General features: G+C 43.5%; 1 protein-coding gene across 3 annotated transcripts in view; it reads left to right on the top strand.

Annotated features, from left to right (window-relative positions):
* Positions 1–1,092: 1,092 nt before the first annotated feature.
* Positions 1,093–15,106, top strand: part of ITM2C (integral membrane protein 2C) — a 39,772-nt gene continuing 25,758 nt past the window's right edge. For 2 of the 3 annotated variants that reach the window (XM_068406410.1, XM_068406413.1), the window contains exons 1-4: positions 1,093–1,141; positions 7,448–7,633; positions 11,133–11,362; positions 13,483–13,556. In XM_068406410.1, the coding sequence (XP_068262511.1) occupies positions 7,632–7,633; positions 11,133–11,362; positions 13,483–13,556 (306 nt within the window). In that variant the 5' untranslated portion in view covers positions 1,093–1,141; positions 7,448–7,631. Of the gene's footprint in view, positions 1,142–7,447; positions 7,634–9,143; positions 9,153–9,938; positions 10,058–11,132; positions 11,363–13,482; positions 13,557–15,106 lie in introns of those variants that run through there. The other variant, XM_068406411.1, reaches the window with a different exon arrangement.

Genomic DNA, 15,106 nt, shown 5'->3' on the forward strand with positions numbered 1-15,106 from the left:
ACTGAGAATGCCTCCTCCCTCACTGGAAGGCTTGTGTCTAGGCCTGTGTCTTGCAGGTGGAGATCCCTGCATGGGGCTGCTGTAACCTTCTACCCTGCTCTGTAACTGGGGAGGATTCTTGAATACCACCCCCTGCCCTGCCCAGCAGGCACCTGTGACACTTGTGGCCGTGGCTGTCAGAAGCGTGGCAGTCACACAGGGCCATGTGAAATTTGTAGACACAGCCCTCGCTTTGTCTGAGGCTGGGCTCTCTGGCTGGGCTGTCTCCATCTGAAAGTATCCGAAAGTGATGTGGATCCTCTGGGGCATTGCACAGTTTGGTTAGTCCGAGTCAATTCAAAATGCAATACTGTGTTTCAATCCTCTTACAAACCAACCTTTTAAAATTTTTTTTTGGCAGAAGCAACCTTTTTCCCCTCATGGAAAAATTCTGTTTTCTCAGACACAGAATTCTCTTTCAGATCTCCCCTATGGAAAATTCCCAACCAGCTCCAATTCTAAAACTTGATGCCAGAAAACATCTAGCAGGCATTAGCAGAGGGTGACTCGGGGTGTAATGTATCATTTAATCCTAACTAGGGCAACATAGCCATATGAATTTGAGAACATGAGCAGGCGCTCAGCATCCCTAACTCAACATGCAGTAGGCAATTCACCAAAAACACACATACAGAACAGGGAAAAAGCTATAATAATTTTTCAGCTTTGAAAGCTCAGTTCTACCTTGAGAAAGAAACTGGCAACATGTCATCAGATGTGCCACATCTGCTTCTTACTGACTTCCAAATCCAAAGTGTTTGCTTTACAAATAAGATGTGTGGGGGTTTTTTTGGGTTTTTTTTTGGTTTTGTTGTTTTTTTTTTTTTTAGCAGATAATTTCACCAACAACCAGCCTGAGAGAGAAAAATATTTCTTCCTCCTAGAAGAAGTATGCTGGGGAGAAAATTATCTGGCATGTTTGCAGGCACAACAGACTTAAACGTTGAAGTTGGTTCTGTTGATGCACAAGAAATAATAAGTCTCCAGTCCTTCTCCCACATCCCTGCTGCTGCTTTTCTGCTCAGAAAAGAGACCAGGCAACTGACGAAGTACCATTCCCTTCAGCAGGAAAAGGATTTGGGATTCAAGCCTGTCTCAAAAGGTAACTTAAAGCCTATTCCTCAAGCATTGCCCAGTTTAGCAAACATCCTGGGAAAAAAGCAGGCTTCTGGACAGGAAAAATGGCTTGGCAGTGCAAGACACTATCATGATGGGAAGGGAAAAGGAGGGAGAAAGGCAGGTGAAGTGCTTCAAGATGTTGTGATGCTTAGGTGTCCTTCCACAGTGTGTTGATAGGTCTCTTTGGTTTTGTGTGGACCATATAGGCTCATCTTTTAGGGCTGAGCTCACAGGCTGTGATGAAATATCTCAAACTTGTGTCCCAGAGATGGACTTCAGTGTATGTTAAGCCTGTCCAGGCACTGGAGTACTTTTCCTTCTCTAGCTTCAGTGTAAACTGCTGGCTTGCCTGTCTGCCTTTGATATGAACTGAGCAAAAGGAGTGGCTCTGGTTCAGGTTTGGGTTTGTGGTGTCATGGGCCAGCACTTGGTCTTTAGCAGCAGCCCAGCACTGCTCCGTCAGCACAGCTTAGAGGCAGAACTTCTATTTTGAAACATATATGGATGCATGTTAGCTTAAAGCATTTCTTTGAGCTTGAGAACAGACCCAGCCGTTACACGGTCACTGTCCCACTGCTGCTGACTGAAAGTTAATTTTTTGCATTTTTAAAAATATCTGTTGCAGCTGAACTAAATTTGCTTTAGTTTGGTTTTTGAATCTTCCAATTTGTTGACTTTCATCTACAGCCTTGAGAATCCAATGCAAGATGGGCACTAACCAAATGTCCTTAACAATATGCTTGATCCTGACTCGTGCCATGTCTTTGATGCTGTTTGCCTCAGAGCCTTCAATTCTAGGCAAGACTTGAATTTTTAATGTAAAAGAGAAGCAGGAGAAAAAAAATTCCTTTTAGAATAAGGAAGAACTACCAAAAAACCCCTTTCGTGTCCTCTGTGCATTATAAAAAGGGAAAAAAGAGTAGTCCAAAGGTTCTGTGCCTGCTTCCTTTGAAGGTCTCCTTTCATGATTTCTTCAAGCAGTTCTATCCTGGTTTTTTGGGTTTTCTCTAGTGTGAGCTTTCCCCACAAAGAAACAGATAAATAAAGTTTCTCTTGTTTGTCGTTATGTAAAATATGAAGCTTTACACTACTGCCTTTCAGGCGCCATGATGATCTGCTCTTGCACTTTGAAACAACAGACAAAATCCTACTGGCTTTTCCTGTTGTTGCATCTTGGTTTTGAGATTGATAAAAATGAAAGTCAAAACAGGATGACAGCATTTAGGACCCATTTAGTTTCTCAGAGTTACGGAGTTAGAAGCACTCAGCATTTCACTACTTCTCCAGGAAAGACCAACCACATGCTTAATGAAGGAAGTCTTGTTTCTGAAGAGTTGAGCATGGTTGCAATCTCATAATGGCACGATTTCCACCTGAGCAGCTGTTGGCAGTTCTGAAATGTTCAGTCAGCCTGTTATCTCTTCTAAATATATAAATACAAATATGTATTTAAAAAGATAAAGGTAGAAAGTAATAGGAAGTTCAGTCATGCAGGGTGATATGCAAACCGCAGACGTTCCTTGTTTATCTTGTATCTTTGCACTGAGTGCAGTATTGCGTAATGTCACAAGTGCTGAATATTTTTTCTAGCGAAGTGATGCATTTTAATTAAATTCACTGTTTAAAGTTCAGTTATTCATTAAAGCTAGCCCGTTGTCCAAAAATACATGCTGACCTTGGATATACAGTCCTCTGAAGAGGACTTTTAGGGGTATGAACTAGAAAAACATAATTTCATATAATTCACACACAAAAAAACATGGAGAGTTTCTTGGCCAGTTAACTACATGGATGTATACTATTCACCTCGGCTAGTTCATCTGAGAATTTCAAAGGGACACTGTTCACTGTCTGATATCAGCAAATCGGGGCGTGCATATCCTTTGGTTTCTCTCTCATGAAATGTGGACTTTGCTGCTGTTAGTCAGCTCTCGCAGCCGGCGCTGAGCCTCAGTCCCTTAGACATCTCCAGCCTCTCCTTTGACCGAGGTGGGAGCCCTTGGGCGTTCCTGGTTAGTGGCTCACCTCTGAGGGGCGTTTTCGTGATGGAAGCAAGCAGATACAAAAGCTTTGCAAAATTCAAGCCGTGTTTATCCACAACAAAGAATGTACAGTTCTCAGCAAACAATAAAACATTCATTTCTGTGCTCTTATTTTTTGTTTTCCACTACTCAAGTGTTCTCTGTGTTGAGGTTGAATCTTTCAGGGCCCAGTAGCCCTCTGCCAGCAGATGTCTTTTTTCCTGAGACAGAGAGGCCCTGTTTTCTCCTAGCATCTTTTGCCCTTGTCTAGCCTCAGTGTGAAAGATCCTTTGCTGTAGAAATGTGTTTATTTCTCTCATCTGTCCAAGGTTCATTTCTCTCTGAATTTTGTCTTTTCTTTCATCTTCTCAGATCCAGCACTAGCTAGATCTTGTTTTCCTCTGCCAGTGTTATCCCATCATCAGCCAGTGAGAGAGACAAGAAAGCTGGCTTTATCAGGAGGAGAGTTATTCCTTTGTTCTCTAGGATTACAAAGGGCTTGGCTTCTAATGGTCTTTGCTCAACCTATGTGTGGATAAGCAGGTAAAAGACACCATAGTTTTTACTCAGCATAGGAACATGGGTCATAGGCAGTGAGAGATGGTAAAAAGATAAGGAAGCAAACATTTAGGTTTCAAACAAATAAATTTGATTCAACAGGTTTCCCTGCCTACTGAAGTGTCAGTGAAACTGTAACAGCTCACTCTACTTGTGAAAATTTAGACTGCAGCACAAAGTCCAAGTGTGCTTCGGTGAGGGTAAAGGCTTGAAAAGGTATGGCATATTTTTTTTGGTTCTGTCAAGACAATGTAATCTCCTACTATCTAGGAAAGCATGATCAGAGAAACAGTGTCTTTGGGTGTTGCAAGTATCTGCTGGGCAAGTGAAGTAAGTGATGTTTAAAGGTCAGAGCACTCTTGATAAGAGAGACTTATTGTAAGGGCAAAAGAACCACAGAGGACTTCCTGCGTCATTGCAGCAGGTGCCGTGTGAAGTTGAGAGAAGAGCAAAGCAAACCATAACGATGGCAGGATATTTAAAGCAAAATGGGGAAATAGTGAGTCATCCCTGTTTATTAAAGTGGAGGGAAAGAGATTTCTGCCTCAGTTAATTTCTCTGTGGGATATAAGGACAGCCTTTAACAAAGGGGAAAAAAATCCCAATTTCATTCCCTTTAACCCAACCAACCAAAATTCCCTTTAGACTGTGGAAGTTACCAATTATGTAATGTTGTTACCAAAAAAATCAGTATTTTTCAGGAGTCTTGGGTTTAATCTTTGTAATCAAAGTGATGTGTTGCTTGGTTGTAAACAAACACATCTGTACTCGTGAGTGTATCTCAGATGTCCAGAAACAGCTTTAGTGGAAGCCCATAGTTGAGGGCATGCCCTCAGCCGCATGCAGTGCTGTATGAAGACACCCAGACTCTCGGAGTTTCGTCACAAGTCTGGTTACCTCATGCAGCTCTTCTGGTCTGTCACCTAGTTAGTGGTTCAGGGCAAGCTCGTGAACTGCTCCACTGTGTTGTGCTGTGAAGACTTGCTTGCAAGGCCTTAAACAGGTAGAAGGCACACGATTATTTGGAGTAGATCATCCCCCTATAATAGATAATGTTCTGATTTGGTAATTTATTTTATTGGATTTGGTGTTCCTTAGTGAAAGTTTGACTTCCCAAAAGGAATGCTTGTTTGGGGGAAGACCTTGCCAATGCATTTTCCAAGAGATTCCTGCTGTTTGTGCAGATTTATATTTCATACCCTCTAGTGTGTTAAGTGACCCCTTTGTCCATCAGAAGCTTTTCCTAATAACTTTTATGCAAGTTCTGTTGCTGCTTATTACTGTAGGAGTAAATCAGGTTGCCCGTGTTGGATGCCTGCGGTGCCCAGCTCTTACACGGGTGATGCCCTCCGAAATAGTCCTCCTTAACAGGGCAGGCTGACGCTGTCAGGAAAGCTCACTCCTCGCGGAGACTATCCATATGGCCTGTTACTATCCGTCTGGTGGTATGAAGACAAACATCTTGCAAGAAATTAAACTCTGATAATGTGCATGGTGTGAGTGTGTGTGTAGGGATAGGTTAATGTTGACAGCATTAGTGCTTGGTCACCTAGGTGATGGATCTTGCTGCTGTAGTAACCCAGAGGCTACATTACTCATCAAATATTAATTTTAACAAACAGGAATGTTTTAAGGTGTTTGTATCTCGTGTCCCCCTGGGACTGTCTGCTGCCCTTTTAAAATATTTACAGGAATTGTAAAATAAGACTCTTAAGTAAAGGTTTTAGTCCTCTTTTTTTTTTTTTGGAACCGTGTCCTGGGAAAGACCTGTTTATGCCCAAGCATCGAACTTAGGATAGAGATTTTTGAAGAAAGGTAATGCTGTTGCTTATTGCCTTCTGAACTCTTGCCTCTTAGGACTGCCCCTCATTAGGGAAGCTGATATTTTGGCTTGTATCCAGAGGGGTTTGAGCCAGCTCAGTATACATCTTTAGGCATCCACATGGATTTTTCGTATACGTGTGCCATCATGCATACCTGCAGCTATGTGCTGTTCCGGGGTCATGTCTGGAATATGAATATTCTCTGTATGGCTTGTGGTAGATTGTGGGACACTGTAACTTCTCTTTCTTGACTCAGAAACAGAGTGATTCTAATACATGAGGTGCTTTCAGCTCATTAACAACGTAATATGTTCATTCAGGGATGCAACCTTACATGCTGCTGGGTAGGAGATTTTCTTGGATTCAGACACCAGCATGTTTTGGTGTGTCTCACTGAGGTCTGTGACAGATAATTCAGAAGTCACAAGAGCACAGAGTGGGAGATCAGCTCTTAAGACTACTGATTTTTCTTTTTGATAACTATAAAAGTTGGCTCTGTGTTTTCAGGAGTCCCACAGTACAGGCCCTCCGTTACCCACAGTGTGTCATCTTTTCAACTTGGACAATAAAGATAGTAGGAGATTTAAAAAAATTCCTATATGGTGGTACTTAATGTAAGAGAGATTTTTAGGTTCCTCTTGGCGGAGCAGGATGGGACAAGGGGAATATGTCGTGATGACTTGTGGAGGGACAGACTGGTATATCCTCCGCAACCTGACCTGGCTGACTAGACTTTCTGCTTTTTGGAAAATTTTACAGGGGATGAATAAAAGTCTGGAAAACCCCTAATGAAATCAAAACCACGAGTGATTAAAAATGAGACTGCCAACTTCCTGTCCCACTTACTCAGGGCACTCTAGGCTTACCATGAAGACAGAGCAGGGCCAGCATGTGCACCCCAGGACTTCAGCAAGACAAATCTCAATGTAAGTGGGGAGCCATAGAATACGGCAGCCCATTTATCGGAAGAAAATCTGTGGAAATACCCCAAAGGGTAACCTCAGTCATGCTTGAAGTGTCCAAGAGAGTGCTCTGATGTCCCACTCTACAGGACTGCAGCTTTGCCTGCTCCTGCTGCTGCCAGCTGTGTGGCTGTTGATGCAGCTGTGTTAGGTGTATTGAAAAAGCCTGAGAAAAATATATGTTCATGGCACTCCAGCTGTAATATAAACCTGAAAATACTGCTTCTGGGCATTAACAAGACTCTTCAAATGCTCTGCTGACCAGCATCTTCGCTGGCAGAACAGGGACTAGCTGTGTCCATATGATCTGCTAGCTGATGGTTTCTTATATATAGTATCAAAGCAGCATATACGTTCTGGGAGACAGGGGTAATTGGTGGCAGGGGGATACAATTTAATAGGCCTTGAAGATAGAAACACAGGGGAATGGAAGCTGCGATTGGAGGATGCTCTGTACAGAAAGTCATCTGGATTTGCTATGTCTACGCTACAAAGAGAGGGTGGATAGAGAAAGATTGCATCGTAATTTGGGCATCTACTTGTAATCTGGGGCATCTAATTGTAATTTGGGTTGCCCTTGTTCCTGGGCAGAAAGGTGTCAAGCAGTGTAGGGGGACAAGAAGAGAGTATAGAGAGCTTGCTTTAGCTGCGTGACTGTTGGGCCCATGTAATTAGCTGGATTAGAGCTAATCTAATTACATGTTTCATTACTTGTCCATTGGCACTGTTGTCTTCTAATTGTGGTGGAGTCCATTGACCTCATGAAGCAGTCTCTTCTATTGATGAGCAGCTGCCCTCTATGTCATGTGAGGTTAAGCCAGTTTTCAAAGAAACAACAACAAACAGTGAAGTGTGTGTGTGAGAAAGGTTTCATAGAAACTTGTTCTTCTAAGTGTTTCACCATTGAATATTATTTCTTCCTCAGTCCCTTAGGAGGCAGGCTCTGGCAGAAAGAATTTGCCTATGGCTGGCAAGCTGGGTGAAGATGAAAGTCCTGGAAAAATACCCTTCATGACTGAATTCTGGAAGGGGCCCTGATGTCAACCCCTGGTCTGTAAGATCACCAGGCTAAAGTGCTGCTGCCATGTTTGTGAAGCTGAAACCCTGTCATGTGAGTGTACCAGACACTGTAAATGGGAGTGAGTAGCTACAACCCTTTTTTTCCCCAAAGGAAAGCCAGCTGCTTTTCCTCAATCCCTTGGAAGATAAACCCAATTTCCATTTCATCAGCTGAATTTCAGGTTCTACCTCTCATCTTAAAGTTGTCAAGGATAGTTATTAGTAGTAATAAGTGAAGAGGAAGCAAATACAATAGATGGGAATAGGTAATACTTCTAGCCCTATATTGAATTGCTTATACTTTTGTAGGGCTGTAGCAAAGAAAAGCTGAAGGCCCCTAGACCAGGTGTTTCCCTTCAGCTTCTTTAATGCTTGAATGTGTTTCAGCTGGTGAGTGCAAGGGAAAGTCGACAGATCATTCTCATCACTTAATATTAAGAATAAATTTTGGTGTCCTTTTTCTTCTCAGTAATTTCCCTCTCCCAGAGTTGAGGAGTAGTGGCTTGTGGGCAGATGTGCGTACAAAGCAGTTTTGTTTGTTCACCAGAAACGCTGATGGGTGAGTGGGCCAGGCCAGCCAAATTGGTGGGAGCAGTTGAGGGTGAAGCTGATGAGGCTGTTCTCGGTGCTGTGTAAAGGTAGCTGGCCTCAGAGTAAATGAGGCTCCTGAGGTTAGAGAAGTCAGCTATCCTAGATACAGATGCCTACGCTCAGGGTTTGAACCAAAACTATTTTTGGTGAAGGTGGTCTTAGACGTCATCTTTGTTCCCTTGTCCCTGGGGCCTTCTGAACAGGAGCATGGCAATTACTAGATGTGGTTGGATTTGCTTGCTTTGGCTTTTATTTCATTTGGGCTGCAAAGCAGTGGATACTTACACAGCAAGGGCTAGATCGATTTCTGCCAATTGCTGACTCTGAGCTTGATTGAATTTGTGTATGTGCTGATGCTATAAATAAAAGCAGTTCTGTCTCTTGTGCTGAAAACCCTTTGTCAACCATGCAATACTGAGATTTTGTTAGGTATTAATTAAATTATGGGTATGTATAGGATGCCATGTGTTGTTTGGAGGGATGGCAGATTCTTTCCATGTGACCCAATTTGCAGTAGGTTTGGTTATGACAAACAAGGTGTCTGAACAAAAGGGTTGTTCACTGAATCAGCCTTCCAGCAAAACTGAGGATGTCCAAGCAGTAGTTTGGCGTGGGTTCTCAGTGACACATTTTTGTCTGTATGTCTGTCTAACTTGCTGGCCACGGTTTTGTTGTTCTTGTTTTTCTCATCTTTTTGGTGTGTATTTTCAGTACTGCGTTCAAGGGCAAGGCACCAAAAAGAAGTACCAAATCTAAGGGACCAGGGCAAGAAGGAAGGTGCCTGCTGTGCAAATATTTTGGGCAACAGCTGGGCACCAGGCAAAAATTTCAGTAAAGACAGAAGAGGCAAAAGGGGAGAGAAGAGATTCAGGCTCTGTCTTGCTCAATCCTACAGCCAGTTAACGTTGAAGTCTCCATCTCCTAAGGATTATTAGTAGTATTATGATGTCCTGTGATACTTCATCCCTCTTGGGTTCAAGGTAATTGTAGTTTTCTAAGCGTGTAACATAAAACCCTGAGATGTTCATGAAGATCTGCTAATGAAAGAGACAGCAGACTCTTAGAGGATGTGGCTGTCGTGAAACACCACAGCAATTGCCTCTGAGCTTTGAAAACCAGTTCTTCAACAGTGAGACTCCTGGGAAGAGACCACATTTTCTTTCCTCCTTCCCTGCATAAAATCTGCTGGAGAACTGGTGCTGATATTCAGTGTCACGCTCCTTTCTTTTCAGTCTGTTCTGCTCTTGCCAGAAAGCATTTTATTCAGGCTGAGCGTGGTAACTCACTCTGAGCAAGCCCTGAAGAAGAGAAAAACTGAGATAAGAAAGGTGTGGGGTGGCCTTTGCTCACAGTATGTTACTTGCATGATGGATGGGCATGAGCTGGTGAAAACTGTGGGCTGCTGGTGTAAGCTAATGCACACCTCTTGAAACTACCCAACTTTTCTGTACCTGACTAAAATATGCATTTAATTACAGGCACATTTTCTTGGAGCCAGGCACCAGACACTATAGAAACTGGAGTCAATGGTGCTTCACTCCCCACATCTAAGACTGGTACTGTGCTGTGTCTACACTAAGTAACTTCATGTGATGAGCCTGTTGGTTCAAACACTGCTTTGGCAGACGTCATGACAAGGGAACGCTTGCATGCACCTCTCAGAAGATAGTTTTTGCCAGGCCTAATGACTTCATGATGTTAGTCCTTATGGTGAGGGGAGTATCAGCCAGCCTGCCAAAATCCCTTCCCACTCCTTTGGTTTGCAGGTCCCTGGCAGGAAGAAGGGGGCTTTGGTTCAGTTTCTTTTTTCCAGAGAAGACGCATGCCCTGGGCTTTTTCACATCAAATGGCGTCCTTCAGCATCAGAGAAGCAGAATATTACAAGGTTGGTGCAGGTAGAGCAAAAAGTCCGGTTCTTGAATACAGAACTAGACATGAGGTGACAGAAGGGAAAGGAGAAGCAGGAGCTCAGATTACATCTTCTCTTGTACTTGTGGGTCCCTCTTTGGGACTCTTTGGGAACTGGGGAAGGATGCAGCTGAACTCTGGGCCTGAGATCTCCCACCTGCCTTCTCCCACAACTACTTAAATCTAGTTCCGTGCCTTTTATCTTCTTAAACCAGCATCTCCCCTACGTTCCCTTTCTCCTGTGTTTGTTCCTAATCTGTACTTTAACACTTGCATTCACATGTAGAGGTGAGGAGTAGGGCCCTTCCCACTCCCTGGGCTTTCTTGGCTTTTAGGCTTGTATCCTGTTCTTTTCACTAGTGCTTTCCCACCAACTTGAATGCCCTCCCTGCTAGTCATAGCCTTTCCAGAAGTGATATGAAGTACTCTGCACAGAGTTTTCCAAAGTATTTTGATTTGTGGAACCCCTAACATGTTTCCGGTTAAACTGTGGATGCCTCTATAGAAAAACTCCCTCTAAATCATACACAGTATAAACTGTACAACAGTTCTGGTAGTTTTGTTGTCTCTGGTATGCCTCTTGCTTATCCTATGACATAAAAATACAGATTGGGTATTTAGGGTGCTGTCTCCAAGCCACCTTCTTCCTTCCCTTTCTCACCATCCCTCCCCACTTTTTCGCACATGCCTGTTAGGGGGTTGTGGTGCCACAGCAGGCAATCAGATGTTAACGAGCATCCTGGCTCTGGCTTACAACAGTCCTGCCACCAGTGGTTAACTGAACGCAGTGGTTCAGGTCAGATCCATTGTACATCTGGTCTATGCGTGCTTTTTGAAATGTAGATAGTTGGGGTTTTTTTATAGTACTGACCAAAGGATGCTAAGTGTTAGCCTTTTATAGAGTTTATGAAAGAGAGATACCTGACATACCTGGAGCTCGCTAGTTTCCAGGAGGGTGACTAATCCAGGATAATTCTTGCTATTAGGAGAAAATTACTTACTTGTTATTTTTGAAGGACCTAATGGTAATAGATTTCCACTTACCCTCCTAGGTGGCCCAGGGCTTCCTGCTGCTGCCTAACCATCAGTTTTGTTTCAAAGAAGAGAAAAGAAGGAACAAAAGGCTCGATCCCTGATAGCTGTAGTAGGGGCCGACATGTTACCCCAGCTGGTGTGGCATGCACACCCAGGAGTGACCAGAAATTCAGCTCAGTTCACCTGCAGATGAATGCTGTAACTTTCCATGGAAACTACTGGATTGATTCTCCACCTTTGGCTACAGGTAATTGCTTTGCCTCATGCAGTTATGTGGGGTGATTAGAAGTAGATTATACAAGGAATAGCAATAGCAAAGCCCATCAGTGCGTCCTCCGCATTTGTGGTCTGTTCCTTTAAGAGTGATTATGATTTTTTTACTTTTGTTTTTTTTAGCCCAGCCTGTCTCTTGCTTTCTACCCAGCTGATCAGTATGGCATCGGAAGGGAAAATAAAAGTATACTTTCAGTGCATTACTGAGTTCTTCTCATTTTTACAGCACGCTGTCTAGTACAAGCCCTTATTGGAACTGCAGTGGAAAAGCAGAATGATTTAAGGGCTCTAAAATTCACATTTTCTTCCAGCCTGATATAGTGAGGGACTATTAATACACCAGGCAGACCTCTGAAATAGATGCAGCTCAGTAAATGCAAACACATTTTGGTTGGCTCAGAATATATTAAGGCAGTTATCTTGTGCTCTTTCTGTGATATTTTTTTTTCTACCTAAAGTGGTACTTTTTTGAAAGGCGAAAAGTGGCAAGGTAGCGGACAGTTCCTCTAATAAAGATTTATAAAGTTCCCACCAATCCATTACTGGAGAAGTGCTATCGTGCTGCTGTGCTTAATGAAAGATCAGTCAAGTGAATTGTTCCTGGGATTCAACTTAATTACATGCAAAAGATGGAAACTTTGTTATCAAAGACTAATAAAATATCATGTGGCTTTAATGAAATCAGTAAGGTGGCAGTTTTAAACTGAAACCTGCTTGCTTAATAATAAAAAAGACAGTAGACTTGAGCAAGATGTTTTATAAGCTGCTTCTCCACTGCAAGGCAAGAGACATTTTTTTAAGCTCCGTTAGTGAGAAACATTAAGTTCATTGTCAGTGTTTATCCTCTAAGCCTCAGACTGAAGGGCCTATAGCTGGAGGAGATTCCTTCCTGAAAATTTCTTTCAGTTTGAAACTCGGCATATTATGACTAGGGTGATTTTTCTTAATGCTTGCAAAGCCATTTATCCAGATATGTGATTGAAATCAGGAGGTGCCTCAGAATGACATGGCTCTGACTGGTACTACATTTTGAAACATGAAATAAGTAAAGACACTTAAAAGTTTTAGACCTTTAATGTTGACCTATTCTATAATCATTTGGATGTTTTCCTATACATTTTTAAAATACGTGTTTTGGGTTCATTGTTACACTGAGAGTAACTTGCCTTCCTTGCCAGTCCTGCAAATTTTTTTTGTGGTACAGTAAAACTATTGGAGTATTCCACTTGTGTTCACAAATACTGCACGCTGGTAGATTGAGGCACTCGTGTGTATTTCCATTAAAAAAAAAAATAATTTAAAATGCACTTTTAAAAAATGCTTTTTTTAACATTAACAGCATCCTGCAGGATTCCTGACCTCATAGGGAGCAGTTTTTGCTCTGTGGGTGCTTTTAGGGGCCAGTTCATGTTTTACAGGGTGACATCATTTAAGCCGTGCCTGGGCACGAGGTGCAGAACCAGCGACCAGGGAGGGCAATGGGCTCTCGGGTGGGGCTTCCTGATGGAGAATAGCCAGACTGGTCCAAGCAGGCTGCTTCAGAGCTGTGAACAGGGGACTCCCCGGACAGATACGCTCTGATGTCAGTCTCACGTATTTGATCAATGCTGCTTTCCACTTAAAACAGGAAATGAGTTGTTGTGCTCCAGGGAGGACCCAGGTTGATTCAGTAGTTGACAGGCCAGCACCTGACCTGCATAGAAAGGGCAGAGCCACTGTCACTGCTGCCTGGTGCTCTGCTGCTGGCTTGGCATGATGTGATGCTGCCTTTCGCTTTGTTTGCCCCTGTGAAAATCGATAGACTAGGTCTGTCAGGAGCCCTGATGAACATCAGGAGCCTCATGCTTATTTCTCTCGGTATCTTTCAGAAATGACCTAAATATTCGGAGAGGATCCTTTGTTCTCCCAACTGCAGGCTTGTCCCACCAGTACCCCAGGCTGACTGACTGGGGATGTGGGGTGAATGTTTGCCACAGATGGAAAGAACAAACCCCAATTTTCTACAACTTCTGCCTTTAAACTAAAGATTTTCATGTCAAGCTTTCTCTGCCATTTATCAGAATTATTGAGAGATTTCCTATTGCTTTTCCCCAGCTGGTATCCTGGCTTTAGATTTCTTCTCTGTGATGAGAGCTGCCCAGTGGACCATTGGACTGGAGACAATGGAGGTAACATAACATTTCTTGTACGAGCTCCACACGAGGAAGAGTGGAGGCAAACAACCTGTGCTGGGTCTGTGTGGCAGGGAAGCACGACACAACCTAAAAGGCAGGGCCAAAGCTATGCCCAAGAGTGATGAATGGGGTAGAAAGCGGGATAACCTGGTGGATTGAGAGGACTGGGGCACAGGGATTTCTGCCCCTCTGCTCCTGTTCTGGACACGTCCTTGCTCTAAGGCTACATGTCATTTAGGATAAACATTATTAGAGTAGTTAGCAATTGCGTTATAGCTGTTGTCACAGAAGACCCTGGTGGTGTCTCTTGGCTGGCTTGTTGAGTGTGAGATGTTTGGATCTGGTGTAAGCACTCCTGATGCCAGAAACTCAGGGCCATCTTGTCTCAGTTTGAGCTCCTAAAATTAGGGGCTGTTTTGGAAATGCTGCCCTTTACCTCTGTGTGAGATAAAACTTGCAATCCTGATGTAACTTTTACCCACACGGCGGGATGCCGGGAGGACTGAGTGGCTCTAAATATTGAACAATGGCAATATGAGCAATGAGTTCAGCACTATGAGCAGTTGTTGTTGTGAGTCAACGTTGAGTCCCTGCCAAAGATGCCTTTTGCAAATAAAATTTAGCACTAATTTATCAATGGGTTAGTTCATAACATGATGTAAAGCACTCAGTATGTAATGAATCCTTCTGGATGGAAAGAAAATGCTCATAACGACTTTATTATAAATAAATACTATGTTTTAGTGGACCAAATCAATGTAAGGGCATCGCTGTGTTTCTCCACTGACAGTTTTCTACTTTCCTTACTACCCATGGCTGGCAGAGAGGGTTTTGTTAATGTGGTTTGTTTTTTTTTTTTTACATTTTGTTGCCTTAACAAGACTCACCGTGCTCTTTACTCCTTGCTGTGCAAGTGCTTCAGTGAACCCTGCGTACAGCCAGGTAGTTCCTGCCTTTATATCCGCAGCCCCTCACAGGCAGCTCTGCTCCCTGCTGCTCCCCAACCAGCATCCAATGGCACAAGACTAGAATTACTGGCACAAAAGCAACTCACCGAAATTCTCTTCTGCCTGCCATGCTCTGCTTTTGGTAATCCATCTGTTCTGCTGCCCAGAGCTCATCCTGGAGGAGAGACCACTTAAACGCTCTTGGTTCCTCCGTGGGTTCTGGTATCAGGCCTTGAAGTGAATGGCAGCTGGGTTTTTCTGAGCTTTCCCCAGAGTAACTGCTGCTCTCTGTGTGCATCTGCTCCAGGCTGATGCATCTTCAGGCTTGGTGGGTTGTTTAGTTTTATTTTGGGGTTTTTTTTGTTTGTTTGGGGTTTTTTTGGGTTTTTTTTCTGTTTGCTGACCCGATTTCAGCAGTGCCACTTGCAGTACTGAAAATTTAGCACCACCAACAGCCAGGGTTCCCTGGGGCTGCCGCTGCACCCCCGTATCCCGACCCTGCCAGGGGGCTCCACAGCTGCAGCCGAAGGGTGTTGCAGCAGGAGCCGGTGGTGGCTGGTGGGGGAGCGAAGGGCTTTCGGCCGCGGGTGGGCAGCA

This window comes from Nyctibius grandis, chromosome 8 (assembly GCF_013368605.1).
Source record: "Nyctibius grandis isolate bNycGra1 chromosome 8, bNycGra1.pri, whole genome shotgun sequence".
Lineage (NCBI taxonomy): Eukaryota > Metazoa > Chordata > Aves > Nyctibiiformes > Nyctibiidae > Nyctibius > Nyctibius grandis.